At 37.1% G+C, this 19460-nt stretch overlaps 1 protein-coding gene across 1 annotated transcript in view; it reads right to left on the reverse strand.

Moving 5' to 3' along the window:
• Positions 1 to 18762, reverse strand: part of IGFBP2 (insulin like growth factor binding protein 2) — a 64860-nt gene extending 46098 nt beyond the window's left edge. The window contains exon 1 of the mRNA XM_051983576.1: positions 18728 to 18762. Coding sequence (XP_051839536.1) covers positions 18728 to 18747 — 20 coding nt within the window. The 5' untranslated portion in view covers positions 18748 to 18762. The remainder of the gene's footprint in view (positions 1 to 18727) is intronic.
• Between the last annotated feature and the right edge of the window lie 698 nt (positions 18763 to 19460).

The following is a 19460-nucleotide window of genomic DNA, read 5'->3' on the forward strand; positions in this document are numbered from 1 at the left end:
AATCTTACTAAAAAAACTATCTTTACATGTAATTGGGGGGTTAAATACTATTAAATGGAGGGGGGGAAGAGCAATCTTCTTGATTTAACAGCGAACAGACTGGGCAACAAAGATACCACACCCTACAAGGAAGAAAATACCTCAGTCCACTTTCTATGCCACATTCACAAGTAAAATTGACTAGGCAAATGTTTGCAACAGCTCCCTTTATTTTGGACCCATTCTCTCTAGGGACTAAAGGGGCAGAGGGGAGATTGTGCCCCAGCTTTTACTTTAGTTCTTGCTATAGGTTTTCAGTAGATATCTCCTTGTAATAACTAATTGGTATTAATTGGTTATCCATGATATCAAAACAATATCAATGAATTCAGTGATATTAGAATATTAATCATTGGTTATCACGTTGGGGAAAACAGACAGGAATGAATATTCAAGGTGATAGTATTAGAAGAATCTTATTGCCTCTCAAGAGCACCTCGAGAAGAAGATGTAGCCAGCCATATTCTGGAAACCCAACCTGTAGATTGGGAAAGTAAGTCTAGATCCTTAATATATAAGTCTGTCTCAACCCTACATGTAGATAAAATCAGACCTATAGGGTTCTAATATCAAGAAGTATTTATCTTAATGAAGGCCATTTTACTGGTATTTGGAAGTAGTTCTCCCTGTAAAAGAGGCCGCCAAAATTTATATTATTGATATGAGGCTTGCTTGGACCCCATTTAACTATCTCATATTATTATATCCCTCCCTAAAGTGTCCTATTCACTTCCATTTCCAGTTTTTGCCCACTAAATGACCTGACTTCTTGAGGTGATTGAATCTCTAACCCCCAGGGGGCAACAGAGTGTAATGTTGAAAAAGTTAACCAATTAACAGGAGGGAGTTTTGAGCGGGGCCCCCAGTTTCTATCCATTCTCTCTTCGTTCCTTAATGAAGCCCCCAGAACGCTCATATCCTTAGTCCATAAGGGATCTTAGAGATACATTTTAAAGGACTTTTAAAAATATTATTTTTCATTCGAGCACCAAATACTCAGACCTTCTGCTTAGTTGAGTCAACTTCCCAGACTTGGAAGTTTATTTATTTTTCTTATTTTTAATGAGTTTTCCTTGCCAGATGGGGGATACTAAGCTTGTGAAATTTAGATAACATATTTTAAAGAATTTACAGAACAAATCTTCTAATATCAGAAAGAAATACTTCTATCTTCTTTGAGAAATACTTCTGTGTTCTTTGGGGGGGGGGGATTATATCACAGCTATTGCTGAATGACAAAATGATAGCTGACCATTGTCATTTGAATGAAGTCATTTAAAAGTTAAAGAAAATGGAATATCAGAAGTTGAAGAATATGTACCTCAACAGGAACACTGCAATTATCACCATAGCACCATAACTAATAATAACACCATAGCTAATTATTCCTGTAATATACTACTGATAAGAATTTTCTAGCATTTTGAATCTGCACATGTTGCCTCCCTCTGTAGAATGATTTACCTTTTGTCAGAAGGAGCTTCATTTTTGCTTTTGTATCTCTATCATGGTCACACAGAGATACTTAATGAGTACTTTTGATAGACTGATTTATTAGATGTAAGCTCCTTGAAAGCAGGAACTTTTGTGGTGTTGTTTTGTTTTGGATTTTTGGGGGCATCCAGTTCTTAGCCCAGTGCTGGCACATTGTAGGTGCTCAATAAATGATTAATTTCATCTAATCTGTAGCTTAGCATATGGTAGAAGCTTAAAACTGTGTTTTGCTTTGTTGTTTTAATGAACTGATTTGAATAGAAACCTTTTCTAAAATGGAATGGATTATGTAGTGAAGCATCTATCACTGGAGCTTTTAAAAGTGGAAGAACAATAGTCAGCAATGTTGCAAAATAGGGTTGTGGCCAGAGGTGAAAAACAGACCAGATGATCTCTAAAGTATTGATCCTTATTTTATTTTTATTTTTTAAAATTTTGAACATAACAAACACCAAATAAAATGAGCAGTTCTACATTCAAAGTAGAACAGAAAAAGAGGGTTATAGATGAAACCTTGAATCTCTTTTCATATACAGCTTGTTTTCCTTTCAAAGGAAATAATAAAATTCAGTGTTTAACTTTCAAAGCTGTCCTGCTTGTCTGTGTTTTCTTCGGGGCTTCTTCCTGTTCTCTTTTTTGCATTTTTATTTGCTTCTATTATCTTTCCTCTTTTGGGGGGTTTAAGGGAACCCAATCACAGGTCTCCTTCTCTCTTCTATGACAAGACAAAGAAAACTACTAACAACCTTTCCAATTTTAGTCACGTTTCTGGGTCATCCCATCTCTCGGCAAAACGAGGTTCCATTCCTGGGGTCACATTACCTAGATAGGAAGAAGCCTGGTATATTGAGGGAAAGCACCAGGGAAGTTACAAGAGAAAGGTTTCAAGATTGAGCCTTGTCACTTAACAGTTTTGTGACCTTGAATAAGCTTCAGCTTGCAAGTTCTCAGTTTCCCCACTTATGAAAAGGAGAGTTTTGGACTGGCAAAGGATCCCTTTGAGAATAGGAGATTCTATTAGCTAGGCCAGAGCGATTATCTCTCAGACCATTTTTGAGAAAGTACAGGGGGTGAAAGAAGGGGGAGAGAATTCCCTGGCGATTCTTAAAGGGAGGGGAACATGGACAGAGAAAGGAAAGAGAGGAGAAAGGGAGGATGGAGGAGTGGGGCTGCTGGCTACAAGGGATAAGAGAAGTGACCAGAGGGAGGGAGAGAGGAAGGGAGGGAAGGATGGAGAATTGGCTTTTGAAAAGGTTTCTAGAAACCCTGGAGCATCTGTGAAAATTTTGAACGCGGCTGCTGCCTCCCAGAGCGGTGCTTGCTCCGCTCCTCCCAGTCAGAGCTTTTCTTTCGAGGAACAAGACTACATCTGTTTGGCGATAGCCTATCTAGAATGGTGAAATAAACCTTTCAGACCCTGCGGAACAAGAGTTCCATCTTATCCGGACCCTAGAGCTTCTGAAACAGAGCCGACTTCTTAATCCTAAAGCTGTCCACACTATCCTCCTGCCCCCACCCCGCAGCCTGGGACCCCCGCCCTCCATCTTCTCTTTCTCCGTGCTAGAAGGAGATTATGCAGCCTCTGCCAGGGTGCCAGAGTATGGCCACCTTCTCTTCTCAGCTGGAAGAGTCTCTGGCTCGAGGGTTGGGGAGTTTACATTTAATTATTCCTGGCTTGGTGCCCCTCATTCCTTTTTGGTCTTTCTTTCTTCTTTTCTATTCTGAATTCCTCTTCCTTTTCTTTCTATCCCTCTCTTCCTGATTCTTTATTTCTCATTCCTTTCTTCCTTCCCTGATAACATTCCCCTTTCCTCTTTCCCTCTTTTTCTTTCTTTCTTTCTCATCTTGTCTTTATTTTTCTCTCTCCCTCCTTTTTCTCCCTCCTCCCTTTTCTCTCTTTTCTTTCTTTCTTCCTTCCCTTCCTTCTTTCTTTCCCTCCTCCCTTCCTTCATTTCTTCTTTCCTGTCTTTCTTCTTTCTCTCCTTCCTTCCCTCCTCCCTCCTTCCCTCCCTCCTTCCCCCTCTCACTCCTTTTCTTCCTCCCTCCCTCCTTCCTTTCCTCCCTTCCTTCCTTCTTTTTTTCCTCTCTCTTTCTTGTTGGTTCAATTAAAGCCAGCCACACAGATTACTTACTAAGTAAATTAGTCCTTCCACATACACATTATCTCATCCCTGCTTGCTGGCTCCGCCCACTCCCAAGATTCTAGTCCCAAGGAGTAGTAGGCAGAAATCAAGCAAATAGAAGAAAAAAGCTGCCAACTTCTCCAAGGGGAAGAAAATGTAAGATCCCAAGCAAATTTACTCAGCTTGCTTTCCTCCCTGGACCTCTCCCTTGTCTCACTAAACTGCCTTACCAAACACACACACACACACACACACACACACACACACACACACACACCCATTGTCTCTCCCCCCTTCATCACTATTTTGAACATAAAAACCCTGTGTAAGTCTTCCCCCCCTCCCTCCCAAAGGCCTGGTCAGCAGCTGTCCCTGTCTTAAAAACAACTCTACATGAGGTATGGGAAACTGATCTGTGCAACATTGATCCACATGGGTAAATCTCATCCCTCCCCCAGCCCCACTCCTGTCCCCAAGGCATCCTTCCCCAGGAGCCATCAGAGGAGTTTAATGGCATGCAAAGCAGCTGCTACAAGCAAAATGGTTTCTTGCAAAACTCTTCTGTTGTGAAAAATCAGTTTGAAATGCTACTAAGCTTTCTGTGCTCTCCTCCCCACCTCCACCCCCACCCTCCCCCATCCCCAAGCTATTTCCCGCCTAGGAGAATGATCTATAGACCCCCATTCTACAGGCAAGTCTTGTTCACTCTGTAATTAAGCTGGAGCCTCTCTGCACAGATCCAATGCCAGCCTGTGAGATTGCTTCAGCTCTGAGATTGGGGGGAGGGGGAGAAGAAAAGTGGAAGAGGACCTAAGGGTAAACCAAGAAATGGCAGATCCTTGTAGAATCCAATTTGAAAACTGAACCCTGGATTACAAATTACAAACTGGAAAGGGTTTTAGAGATCTCTAAGTCCCTACTATGTGCCTGGCACTATGCCAAGTGCTGGGAATAAAGAAAAGTAAAAGACAGCCCCTTCTTTTGAGGAGCTCATAAACTCATGGGGAGACAACATGCTAAGGACTTTGTACATACAAACTATATGCGAGATAAAATGGAAATGATCAACAGAGAGAAGACACTAGAATTAAGAGGGATCCAGAAACCCTAGCCCCAAAAGAGAAGGACTCAAGATTATGCAGATTTTTCTTAACAAATCCAGGATTCGGACCTGTGCCTCCTAACTCCAAAATCCCAACTCTTTCCTCTACAGCACTCTGAAAATTTTAATCTTCTCCTAAAAGGAATGTGGGACCCTTCCCCAGCCCTTCTGCTACCCAACTCAGCTCATTTTTTCAAGGCTGAATTTGGGGAGATTGCTTCATTAAAAGTGTGCTTTTCTTTCTCTCCCTCAGAAAGACACTCTTCTATCAAGCCTTCTTAAATTAACCACTTTCCATTCATTTGCCATAATAAACTCCCAAATCCCTTTCTCCCACTTATGAATAGTGAGAACATGACAGCCTAATTAATTTGGGGTTTATACTTTAACTTTGTCCCAACCTATCCATGCTTCATTCTCTAAGACTTTAAACCCTCTGAGGGCAGGAACCAAGTCTTTTCTGTCCTTCAAATTTTCCCATAATGTTTTTTGAATTACAAGAAAAACTGAATTGCCTCCTCCACTCATTCATGAGGGAAAAAGGATTGAACTTGGAGTCAACAAAGACCTGATTTCAAGTCTCATGTGAATATTTACTAATTGTAAAAACCAAAAGTAGCTTCATTTCTGTTGGCTTCAGTTTCCTTGGATATAAAATGGATAACATTTACGTAACTGACCTCACATAGTAAAGTTTGCTTTCTTTACAATCTAAGTGCTATAAAAAATATGAACTCTTGTTCTTACCATGGAAAGCAATTACTGAACTCATTGTCTTCACAAATCTAACCCTGGACATAGATGATTAATGGAAAGAATTGTAGATGACTTGACCGTTGGCCCTGGCCATTTCTCTTCTCTGTGACTTAGAATGGGAGGGGGATGTCCTCTAAGGTCCTTTATAGTCTTATATCTAACAACGGGGTGAACATGCATATGTATACTCTGTTGGATAACTAACTTTTTTTTCCCCAAGAAGGTGAGAAGGGAAAAAAGAATTCAATTCAACTGAATGTGGATCACAACATAGTATTTTCACTCTTTTGTTGTTCTTTGATTGCATTTTTTTCTCATTTTTTTTCCTTTTTGAGCCTGTTTTTCTTGCAGTATGATAATTGTGGAAATATCTATAGAAGAATTGCACATGTTTGCATATATTGGATTACTTGCCGTCTAGGGGAGGGCAATGGAGGGAAAAACATTTGGAGGAAAGAATTCAATTCAATCAGTGACTCTTAAAGGTACATTTTTCTGTGCTAGATGATATAGGAGAGACAAAAGAATTAGAAGATGTTTCAGTCCCTAAGAACTCTAAAATAAAGACTAGTCTTACACATAGAAAGCAACTAGAGAATAGAATATTGTCAGATGCCAAGATGGGAAATACAGAGAGTAAACAAATCCAAAATGAGACCTATCTCTGTTTTGAGTACATTATGATGTCTAGTTAACAGATAAGATAATTGAGGGCAGGAGATTAGATTCCTTGTCTCAGGCCACACGATTACTACTTGATGGAAGATAAAAGCAGAATCCAGGTATCCTCTCTCTTAGGGACTTTGAAGGAAAGCTAGATTTGTTATGGCAAAGAAAAGGAGGAAGACCATTTGTGGGAGTTTGGAGGGCAGAGGAGTGGGACATCCACTTTTAGAATTTTAGAATTATTACCGGGCTTCATGGAAAGATTTGACCAGTCTTCATTGGCAAGTTAGGCTAATCCCGTTTGCTTTTTCCTAAATTTCATATTCCCTTCTGCATGATGGCAACAATTCCCTATCACAGCTTATAGCTGCTGTCCTTCCTGCAGATAATCACAAGCTTGTACTTTGAGGATAATTGAGAGCATTTTAGTGAGTTTTAATGACTTCATTAAGTAGAATTCTCTTGTACCTATGAGGAGGAAGGAGTAGGGGAGATGAAATTGTGTGATTGTCTGGATAATGCATGCTCAATTCTGACAGCCACATTGGTTATTGACAAGAATCACCAGAGCAGTCATCTAGAATGGCAAAGAAATTGGTAATTATGCTATAAAAGGCTTAGCTGAAATATTAGAGATTTCTGGAGAGGAGGAACTAAGGGGGGAACCTGATGAGATTTTTTTTCCAGATTTTTGAAGGATTTTCATAAAGAAGATGGATTATAAGTATTGTGTTACATTGTATGTATATGTTATTTTATATATGTTACATTGTATGTATACATACAGATTATATGTATATATGTTACATTGTATGTATACATACAGATTATATGTATATATATGTATTTGTATGAATATATGCAGAAAAGTTGAAGAAGTCACAGAAAAACCAATATTGGTTAAAAGGAAAGTAAAAATTCATAATAGTTAGGACTGTCTAATCATGGAATGGTATGCCTTGGGAAGTAACGGTTTCTCCAAACACACCCCTGTAGGTTTTCAGATGGATAATGGATAATCACTGGTCAGAGATGCTCTAAAAGGGATTTGGGGCATGGTTTGGGCTAGGATAGAGCACTAAGCCAGGAGTCAGGAAGACCTGAATTCGAATTTGATCTCAGACACTTACCAGCTATGTGACCCCAAATCATATCACTTAATTTCTGTTTGTCTTATCCACTGGAGAAGGAAATGACACACTACTCTAGTATCTTTGCCAAGAAAACCACCTGGTCAGTATTGGCACCCTATGGTCAGTCCATGGGGTCACAAAAAGTCAATGCAACTGAATGTCTGAACAACAACTTGGGTTGAACTATATGAGAAAGAGGCAGCCTGATATAGTGAATAAATTAATTAAATGGCATTTTTTTAAAAAATGCTTACAGTGAGCCCAGCATTGCATTAGAGATAAAGTTGTTTTTTTTTTTAAAGATCTCTTACCTCAAGGAAAGTTGTAGGAGACAATATACAACATACTACATACAAAGGCAACTGGTGACAAGGTTATAGAATTTCTGAAGTAGGTTGATTCGTTCTATCCAAGAACAATTGCAAATTATCATGACTCAAGAGTTGCAGAATTGGAGAGGGGAAGGGGTGGGGGGAGAAGTGTTGACAAGGCCATGGAGGAGATGGTCAAAAAGTCAGGAGCATGACTAGAAATGTTCCTTAACCAGTGGTCTGGGAGTGATGGTCAACTAGGTGAGAGGAAACTCTAAGGCAAAAGTTTCTCCAAGACTAGAAGATGGGACAGTGGTTGTCCGGAAGGAGAATGCCAAAGGGTGAGAGTAAAGTGAAGTTGTGGATGTTTCTGAAATCATGGAAAGAAAGCTGGATATGGCATCAGAGTATGTGAGTTCCAATCCCAGCTCTACTTTTGGCTACATGTATGATTTTGGACTAGTCACTTAACCCAAGTGTTCTCATCTAAATTAGAGGTTCTCCAAGTTTCTCTTATATTTCCAAATCTATGATCCTGTGACTTCCTGAATCCCTTCCAATGCTGAAATTCTGTAATTCTCATGTCTCCCGTTGCTTTCAGCTATTGGTGCCTGAAGAAAATCTGCACAGAAACTGTCTGGGGGTACCTCCCATTTGTTCCCATCTCTGTGTGTTGTTCCCAAGTCCTCCCCCTCTATCACCCCCACTGCCTCACCCACTCACTTCCACAGTCTTTATGTGTCTGCTCTCTTCCCACCCTGCTCTCTCCAACTGCCACCCCCAATTCAATTTCTCTTCTGCCCTCCTGCCAAAGCATTTTGGTCCCCCTCTGTGCCTCTCTTTCCCTTTTTTCCTCTCTGTATTTGTTTTTCACAGAATCTTTCAGCTGAATTTTCTCCCTACTCTTCCTCCTTTTCATGTTCACTATTATCTTCATTAGTATTTTTATTTCCAGTCCTTTCCTCTTCCATTACATCCAATTGTTCTGCCCTAATTTATCTAAAAATGGCGAAATTGTGATTTCTTCCGTGATTGCTGGTTTGGGAGAGTATCTATGGCAGTGGTTCTCAAACTCTTTTTCTCAGTATCTTCATGGTATTAACAACTATTGAGAATGTGTCCAAAGAGTTTTTGTTTATATGGGTTACATAATAGATATTTATTATAAATTAAAAAAAAAAAACTAACCACACTTTGAGAACCACTGAATGGAGTGTGGGAAACTTTGGATAGTCACCTGATTCTATCACTACTACTCTAGTCATCCTTCCTACCAATTTCCCATAGACACACACACACACACACACACACACACACACACGTGCGCAGCTCGCGTACACACCTGCACCTTCAGTACAGTGCCATTAGCTAACATATCTCTGGACCCGTTCCCATCAGGTTCATCTATTCTAGGTAACCTTAGGTAAGTGCGTACAATCACTAGCGTGTAGCTTTTTCTTCCTACCCATATGCACTTGCATTAGAAAATATATTCAAATTCTAGCTTTGCTTCTTGTAATTCTAAATTCCAGGATCCTAGGACCCATCATGGACAATCTTAGAGATTCATTCAGGTCATACAACTTGACTTGTGTTCTGGGTTCTCACTGAGTCATCAGAGCAATCCAGATTGATCAAGGATTAAGAATCATGTGATAGAGCCTTTAAAGTTATAAAAGATAAGTATTATATACATATATGTGTGTGTGTGCTTGAGAAACAGGTTGGTGGTCCTGGAAAAGCTATCAACTTCTCTTTTTGAGGCACAGCCCTAAGCCTAAAATTAGTTCAAGTCACTTAACTTTTTTTTGCCTCAGTTTCCCATGTCCAAAATGGGGATTACAATAGCATCTAAATCCCGGGATTATTATGAGGATCAAATAAAATAATAATTATAAAGTGCTTAGCACAATGCTTAGTACAGAGGTAACATAAATGTTACCTATTGTAATAATCATTACGATTCCAGTAAAGTCAGGGGAAAAAATGTTGGATTTGGACTTAGGAAACCCAAGGTTTGAATCCCAACACTTAGGAATTCTATGACCAAGAGTAAGTTACTAATTTCTGTGAATACTGGTTTCTTCATCTGTTAAGATGGGGTTATTGTGAAGAAAGCACTTTTTACAGTTTAAGGAGCAACATAGAGAAATGGCCTATCATTCTTCTAGAAATTCTCCTATTTAAGCAACTTTGGGCACACCACAGTGTCTATGTATACACTCAAGTGTCTCCAGCACAGGCTGTTTTCACACTTTCAGCTGGAATAATTCAGTAAGGCTCTCCAGAATAGGAACAGCAGTTATTCACTCAAGGCCTTCACCTCTCAGGTGTTCCTCCTATCAGCTGTCCCCACTTGGTCTTTGATGAATGGAACAGAACCTTCTGTCCATAGAAAAATATTGTTGTTTTTAAAGTACATGTTTGATTCTGCAGAGTCAATATTTGCAGAGATAAGCACAGCATGTAGTTGTTTATGACTGTTCTGCCGTCGGGTTGCTAGTATTGTGGGGGCAGATGCCTTCCTACATTCCCAAATTCACTGAAACTGCTTTTGGGAGGAGAGAAGACTAGGGTCCTGGGAAAGATGTATTCATCCGTCTAAAATTGATTTTCCATCTCAGTTCTGGCTGGTGGGATTTGATCTTAGTCTGAGACACAACCAAAGGAGTTGGCATCTGATCCCAGATAGCTCTCACAAGGGAAACCTATGACATTTTGGTTCAGTGATCTTTACTAGGTTATCCTACTCGATCTTCAAATCAGACCTGGCCTATCATTAACTGACAATTAATATGGCCCCTTTTCTGACACTTCTCTTGGAAATGGAGGATATGACTTAAAAATACCAAAACAACCCTTTTTCCTATCATGTCAAGCAAATGACCTTGATAGGCTTATTCATTGAATAATAATAATAAACCATAGCTAGAGTTTATAAAGTGCTAGAAATTTTGCGGAAATTTATAGAAAACACCTTAGAAATTGTATCTCATTTTTTAATAATTTAATCTCAGAATTTGAAAAGACCTCAGAGGTTATACACATATCCCTTTCAATCATGTTCACCTTCTCTTGATCCCATGAATTTTTTTTAACTGATCATTTCAATTCCATTGAAAAGTGAAAATTACATAATCCACTAGAGGAAAAAATGAAAGGCTGGAGGATCCCTACTCTAGTTTATAGGAATCTCTTTTTCCCTCCTAAATTACGAAAGGGCTTAAAAAATGAGATCTATTGGGGAGGGTAAGGGGAGGGAGGGGTAATTAAAGCAATTGAAGTTGTTTGGCCAGAAGTCTGAGGGAAAGACTTCAACTGTCTCCAAGACTTTTTCAAGGAGAATGTTGAACAGCTGCGCTCCAATTTCACATGACATGAAAGAAAAGGATTGTCTTTGTGTACCGTTGCAATATGAGGCGAGATTTAGATATCAATATCATTCAGTTATTTGTAAAATGAACATATTACTCTATGCTGATAGCAAGCATTTATTGAGTGTTCCTATGTTTTCAGCATTGTGTTAGATGCTATAAGAGAAAAAGAATTAGAAAATGACCTTGAGGAGTTTACAATCTAATTAATAAGGCAATATATGAAAGAATACCACTTAAATGAAACTAAAGCAGTGAAAAAAATTATGAAACTGTAATAGAGAATCTATTCTAATAGATTCTAGTCTAAAAATTTTAGATTTGATCCACTAGGCAAGAAGAAATTTTTTTTTATCTTCTTAAGCAGGGAAATGACAATGATAAAAGCCATATCTAAGGAAACAAAGATAGTATAACAAAAAGGAAACAAATAAAAACTGAGTACTGAGATTTGGGGGCTTACACAAAGTAGGTTCCAGTATAAGAAACTGAAACAAGACAGTCAAAGAGATCAAAGGAAAACTAGGAGAGTCATAGGCATTCAAAGGGTATGAATCTGGTAAATATTTTCAAAAACAAAAGAGTGATCAAAGCTATCAAATATTGCAAAGAGGTTGAGAATAATAATCAGTATATAAAAGAGAATAGACCACTGCATTTACCAGAAAGAATATATTGGTGATTATAGGAATAAAGAGATTCATTAAAGCAGTTTCAAATTTTAGAGGGTTTTCAATGAAAAATCATTTACTAAATGTTTATTTTGTGTCAAAAATTGTGCTGAAATTTTTAAAAAAGAATTGTGATAATTCATGTTTAACCTATATCGAATTGCTTGCTATTTTGGAGAGGGAAAAGTGGGAGTGAGAGGGAGAAAAAATTGGAACACAAGATTTTGCAGAGATGAATGTTGAATGCAAAGGTAAATGTTGAAAACTATCTTTGCATGTATTTAGAAAAAATAAAATAGGGGGAAAAAAGAATTGTACTAAGTGATTCCATTAGGAACAAAGCCAAAATAATGGATTGCAGATAGCAACTCAAGCAAACTCCCAACATTCCCCTCAAAACAACTTTAAAACAATGCCTCAAATCATATTTTGGAGTGGTAGAGCCAATAAAAGGTCAACATGAGACATTTTTCTAGTTTAAGCAATTTGGGAGATTGGCAGGAGAAGTACTTGACACTAGAGTGGGAACCAGCCAAGAGTATTCACAGCAGCTCATAATTATGAGCCTTGGAGGCAGCCACAATAGTGACAGCAACAGCAACTTTGTGAGTTCTCAGTCCAGAGACATTCTAGGGCACAGTTCCAAGGCATAAAGGAGTGTTTGTGGTCAGTCACAAGATAAATTGAAGGGCTAGCACTTTGTGGCTGAAGAGAAGCAGGGGCCCTTTCTGGGTTCAAAGCATAGAGCAAGAGAGCAGTGACTAAACCTCTGCCTGTATCACACAATCTTGGATGCACTGAAAACTTGAAAACCCTCAGAACTAGCTCTAAAAACAATAGCACAATAAAACTTAAAGCTTGAGAGAGTACTTCCCCACCTTCAGGTGAATATATTCCAATTTTAACATGTAGTTCAAAATCAAGAAATAGACTGGGAAAATGAACAAGCAACCACAACAACAAAAATAATTTGATCATCAAAATATACGAAAGTGGTAAGGAAGACCAAGACTCAAACTCAGAAGACTACAATGTGAAAACTATAACCAAAATCTCAAAAATATATTAATTGGATCCAAGCCCAACAAAAAAATCTTGGAAGACCAAAAGACAAAAAAAACATAAGAATAGTAGAAGAAAAATTGGGGAGAAAATTAAGAATACCACAAGAAAATTGTAAAAAGAGAATTAGCATCTTGGTTAAAAAAGAGAGAGACTCACAAAATACTGAAGAAAACAACATCCTAAAAAAAACATTATTAGCTAAAGTCCAAGAATGACACAACAATTCATTGAAGAAAACAATTCCTTAAAAAGCAAAATAGGTCAAATAGAAAATGAGGTACAAAAGCTCAGTGAAGAAAATCATTCCTTAAAAATTAGAATTAGACAAGTGACAGCTAATGACTACATAAGACATCAAGAAATGATAAAACAAAATCAAAAGAATGAAAAAATAGAAGGAAATGTAAAATATCTCATTGAAAAAATAGCTAATCTAGAAAATCAACCTAAAGATAATTTAAAAATTATTAAACTATCTGAAAGCCATGATAAAAAAAATAACCTAAACATATTTCAAGAAATTATAAAGAAAAACTGCCGCAACATCCTAGAACTAGAAGATATAATAGAAACTCAACGAATCCACCATTCACCTCCTGAAAAAAGCCTAAAATGAAAATTCCCAGAAATAATACAGCCAAATTTTAGAGTTCCCAGGTCAAGAAGACAATATTGCAAGCAGCCAAAAAGAAACAATTAAAAAGTCATGGAACCACAGTCAGGATCACACAAGATTTAGCAAACTTCCATAATAAAGGAGTAGGGGGCTTGAAATATAATATTCCTGAAGGCAAAGGAGCTAAGATTACAAACAAGAATACTCAACAAAACTGAGTATAATTCAGGGCGAGAGGGGAATGGATATCTAATGAAATAGAGAATTTTCAATTCCTCATGAAAAGAACAGAGCTGAATACAGTTTGATATCAAGAAAAGCATTAAAAAAGTAAACATGAACGAGAAATCATAAAGAGACTCAACAAATTTAAACTGTTTACATTCTTGTTTGGGAAGAAAATACATATAATTCCTAGAAACTTTTATTATGATGATTATAGATGTATCTACATGGACAGAGGGCATAGGTGTAAGTTGATTATGTTGAGATGATCTCAAAAAAATGAAGGGATGAGAAAAAGGGAGAAGGGAGAAGAGAAAGGTAGCCCATAAAAGAGGTACGCAAGAAAGAGCTTTTACAGTGGGAGGGAAAATGGAAACAGATGGACAATGTTCGATCCTTAGTCGCATTGAAATTGGTTCAAAGAGGGAAAAATACAAACACATACATAGAGTTGAGTTTAGAAATATATCTTACCCAACAAGTTAATAGGAGAGGAAAGGGATAAGAGAAAGGGTGAGGAGATGATAAAAAGAAAAAGTAGATTAAGGAAAGCAATGGTCAAAAGCAAAACAGTCTTTTTAGGAAGAATAGTATAAAAAGAGAGAGAAGGATAAACGAAGAAAATGGGATGGAGAAAAATATACATTTAGTAATCTTAATTGTGAATGTGTATGGGATGAGTTCACCCATAAAAATAGAAGTATAAAGCAGAATGAATTAGAAAGCAGAATTCAACAATATATTGTTTATAAGATAAACGCTTGAAAAAGAAAGACAGCAAACAGACGCGTAATGGTTCGGCTGAACTTAAAAAAGGCAGGAATAAAAAATCATGATCTCAGACAAAGCAAAAGCAAAAATAGATCTAATTTTTAAAAGATAATCAAGGAAACTGCATTTTGATAAAAGGTATCCTAAACAATGAAGTAATATAAAAACTTTCAGCAAATTTCTCTGATAGAGGTCTATCTTCTCAAATAAAAAGGAATTTAGTCAAATTTACAAAAAAAAAGCCATTCCCCAATTAATAAGTTGCTAAAGAATATGATCAGGCAATTTTCAGAAGACAACATCAAAATCGTCTCTAGCCATAAGGGAAAAAAATGCTCTGAATCCCTATTGATTAGAGAAATGCAAATTAAAACAATCCTGAGTTAAGACCCCACATCAATCAGAAATGACAAATTCTGGAAGAGATGAGGAAAGATGGATAACACTTAATTTTCTGGGTGGTTGTTTGTGAAGATCAAATGAAATAATATTTCTAAAGCACTTAGCTGGTGCATAATAAGTGCTTGTTCTCTTCTGGAATGAGCTGTCTTAGGGGGTAATGATCCAGGAACTTTTAGAAAAATTCTTATTCATATAGATACGACTGGATGAATTGTGCAATGGGGTTCTGGCAATACTTATATTCTGTGATCTTGCATGGTATTTCCAATATAGAAGTCTTTAAAAAGAAAAATCTCTAAGATCCCATATGAATTATCCATATGAATTGTTATTATCTTAGGTGGTTTAGCCAAATGAAAATGAAATTTATGCAACAAGTATTTTTTGTGGAAGAGAATCTGTGCTAAAAATTGGAAGTATTCTCCTGTTTACAGGCAAAAGATTGTCCCTGAGGTGCTTGATAATAAGTTCTAAAAGATGATTGCACCCAAGACCTAGCTGTGTTACCCAGGGCAACACAACCAACCTCTTTGTGTCTCCTTCTTTGTAAAAGAGAGATAATAATTCTTGCAAAATTATTTGCAAGTTGTGAGAAAGGTGCTATGTAATCCTTAAAGTTTTATATAAATGTGAGGTCTCACTACTTCAGCAATAGGAGCCTATGATTTTTCTTCTTTTAACAGCTCAATTCAGCAGAAATAGTTTGCAATGCTAGCCCTTTTTTTTTGTTTGTTTGTTTTTAATTCCAAAAACTGAATGAGCAAATTTAATCAATACCATGAGATCCAGCTTATTCTTTCCTTTGTTAAGGTAGCAGGGAGCAAAGGAGACTGGAGAGCCAGGACACAAGCCAGACATGCAACAGGAAAGGCTCAAAAAAAAAAAAAAAATGAAGAAATCTGAGCAAGAAAAGCAGGTGGGCGGCTGGGGGAGGGGAGGAGAAAGGGAATTGGGTGACAAAGGGGAACAGACATATGGAATAAGTTATCCTAGGCAAGCTCTGGCAAAAGCCAAGAGCACCAAGGGAATTAAAAAGCCACCTGGACTGGTTTCCAGAGACTGGGAGGATTAAGAAGGGAGAAGGGAGGGGGAGGAGAAGGTCAGAGAAAAAAACCAGAAGTTTGGTGGGACTGGGGGACGCTTTTAGGCTTGCTTAATTCAGGGCGTGGGATTTGAAATTTGTCAGGGACTCTGATGGGATAATCCTGCCTGGTAGTTTAATTGAGATTTCAGAGTTCTTGGTACAAGCTGGAAAGGGAAAGAGGAGATGGGTAAAGAGGGATAAAATTTCTTAGGATTTCCCCCCAAAAAAAATCCATGGAAAAGGATGGAAATGTAACAATGTAAGGGGAGGGGGAAGATTGTGAAGGGAGATGGAATCTGTCTCCAGGACAAGTTAAGAATTTCCTGTAAATTTGGTAAAAGGTAAACCTCATTTTATTTCCTTTGTATACTTGCCAGACAGAAACCATAGATTCATTTTATTTTATTTTATTTTATTCTGTTTTATGATAATTACATTCTCAGGCTGGAAAGAAAACAAAGAGGTCATCTAGTCTCAAGAAATAACCCCATGCCACTTCTTCCTCTACTTCTTTGAAGAGATAGAAAACTATAAATGAAGGATACTGCAAGCAATGTCAGACTTTTTTTTTTTTTTTTGGACATGTTGGTTGGTTTCTTTATAATAAGTTATAGCTTTCTGGGAAGGACGTCTCAGACATGCATACATACATACACACATATGCAAATGTATATGTGTGTGCATTATAAAAATGCAAAACAAAAGCTATCAATACCTTTTTTTTTTAAAAGGTATCTACTATAGTGGGCTTGTAAGTTAGAGATTATTGAAATCTAGTCCTCAATATCAGGAAACTTAAAATTATTTCAGAAGATCAAATACAAACACATAAAAGGTTATATAACAATACAAGATTTAAATAGCATTTGATGAAACAGATGAAAGATTTTAAGATAGTATGGAAGCCAAATGTAGCAGACAATGAAAGCACAGATTTTCTCTCATCTATGCAATTCCATACGAAAACACTGATTGAAATCACAAGAATCTTGTTTTTGAAGAGATAGGACCTCAGAGTTCATCTTACAAATCAGAATAAGAATCCTTCCATGACTTCTTTTATATATGGCTAGGTTGAACGCTTCTTGTGAGGATATTTACTTCTTGTGAATTCCTTACGTTATTAAGGAAGTCCAATTCATTCTGTTAAAGTAAAATTCTAACACAACTGTAATTGTTAAAAAGTATTTCCTAATGGGGAACCTAAATCTGATTGTTATTTTGTACTTTCTATATTTTTTATGAATCTGATTTTATAATTTTATGGCTCCTACTTAGGACCAAGTTGAACAAATTTAAATTCAAATAAATAACTCGAAAGAAAAAATAAAGGGGCATAGAGATCTATGAAGCTTTTTTTCCAGTTGTTTTTGCCTCTTCGTAACACTTTTTGAGGATTCCTTGCCAAAGATACTGGACTGGTTTGCTATTTCCTTTTCTAGTTCATTTTTACAGATAAGGAAACTGAGGCAAATAGGATTAAGGAACTTGCTCAGGATCACATGGCTAGTAAGTGTCTGAGGCCAGATTCTAACCCAGGAAAATGAGTCTTCCTAACTCTAGCCATTTCTACCCACTAGCCATCACTCTACCCGCTTTGTCACTTAGCTGCTGCTATGAAACTAGAGAACTAACTTTATCAGATCAACTTTGATTTTTAGAATGGAAGGAATCTGCAAGGATTAATTCCCCAATCCTCATTCAAACTGACAGAGCAGATTCCCAGAGATTGATTGACTCCTGCTCCTCAGAGTTCTAAAAGGTACCGCCGCAAGGTTTTTTGGAGGAAAAAATATATTCTGCTTTGGACATATGAAGTTTAATAGGACATTAAGTTTAAGACGTCTAATAGGCAGCTGGAAATGCAAGACTGGAGGTCAGTTGAGAGTTTGGGTCTGGATTTGGGATTTGATTTAAGAATCATCATCCATTAGAGTCTGATAATCATTTAATATGAATTAATGTGAATTAAAACCCAGTATATTATAGATAAGAGCCAGCTCAAACCAGAACTGATTGTCATGCTTTCAAAACGAGCATTTACACCTCAGAAATTCCCCAATACTAAAAATCAGGGCTCAATTACTATTTTGTCATTTATCAGCTTAAAAAAAGTGATAAAGAAAATGTTCATCTTAAAGATTAAACTTAAAAATGAATTATGTATATACCTTTTTTTTCCGCTGAGATACTGGTTGTTAAGTACTAACATATTAGTAACAGTCAAACGAGTGATAATTCTGCCTAAATAGCCAATATCCAGAGTGTTTGTTATATTCAATTTGGAGAATCATATTTAGGAAGAATGTCAAGAAGTTATCAGGCATTCAGAAATAGCAGAAAGAGTCTAGAGATTTTACTATGTAATAATCAGCTGGATGAAATTAAGACATTTTGGTCCGAAAAGAAAAGAAATTGGAGAGAGGGAACTGACCGTTGTCTTCAAGAGATGAGAGGGTTGGTAGTAGAAAGGAGATTTAGATTTATTCTCCCTACCAAAGAAGTCAAAATCATACATACACAAAAAGTTAAGAACCCTAGTTCTAGAATTCTGAATCTATGAGCATGTTTCTCCTAAGTTTTTTTCCCTTCTTCTCCAAGCTAGCTATCCCCAGTTTCTTCAATTGATCATTACATAGTAAGAGTAGAAAAGCTAACTCAATAGTTATTTAACATACATGAGTCCTTTTGATGGAATAAAACAAATTCAGGGATTTATATAAAAGTCTTGTGGCCACTGGTTCAATTCCTAAAATGTGATGCTCAAACTTTATTATGTAAAGAAATGCCTTTGACTCACACACTCCTAGTGAACCTAAGAAAACTAATTACATTATTTTTTTAAAATTCTATGTTGCTATTAATGGTATTGTTAAATTTAGAGTCTTCACTTACCCCTCCACCTTTGACTTCATAAAGAAGAAAAAAAGAGATCTGGAAGCAAGAAGAACTGGATTCTGGTCCTTCCTCTGCCACGATCCATGCAAGTTATCTTAAACAACCCTCTTCATCTTTCTAGGTTTCTATTATTATTAGATGAGATAATGTTTGTAAAATACTCCGTAGATCTGAAAAATATTTTACACATGCAAATTATTGGTTTACTCCAATTGCTTTGTCCTCAGTAAAAATAGAGACCTCAACAACTCTTTTTTGTATTTCTGCAGTAGCCCTTAGACCCATTATCATCTCTCTAGAGAGGAGAAAGGAGCATGGTACAATGCGGGGGGGAATAGAGATTTGGAGCTAAGAAACTTGGTCCATGTCTTCCATACTATGTCATGTGTATCTGCTTTTACTCCCTAACTTGACAATAAGCTTCTTGAAGTCCAGGAGGTTCAGATTTGTCTTCCGTGTCTTTATTATATCCCTCATAGCACCTAATACAATGTCATGAGGGAATGAATGCTAGTGTCAGGGTTATTAGGTGTGCCTTTCACAAAACAAGTCCTGAGTTTGAGCCCCAGTGGAACCAAATCTTTGGAGATATTCTTTCCTGAGGAACAGTGTTACACAATGCATAGAGTACATATTGGATTTGAAGTTTCAAAAAAAGCTGAATGCAGTGTTTCTATTGGGCTTATATCCCAAAGAAATACTAAAGAAGGGAAAGGGACCTGTATGTGCC

The sequence above is a fragment of the Antechinus flavipes genome, chromosome 3, assembly GCF_016432865.1.
Source record: "Antechinus flavipes isolate AdamAnt ecotype Samford, QLD, Australia chromosome 3, AdamAnt_v2, whole genome shotgun sequence".
Lineage (NCBI taxonomy): Eukaryota > Metazoa > Chordata > Mammalia > Dasyuromorphia > Dasyuridae > Antechinus > Antechinus flavipes.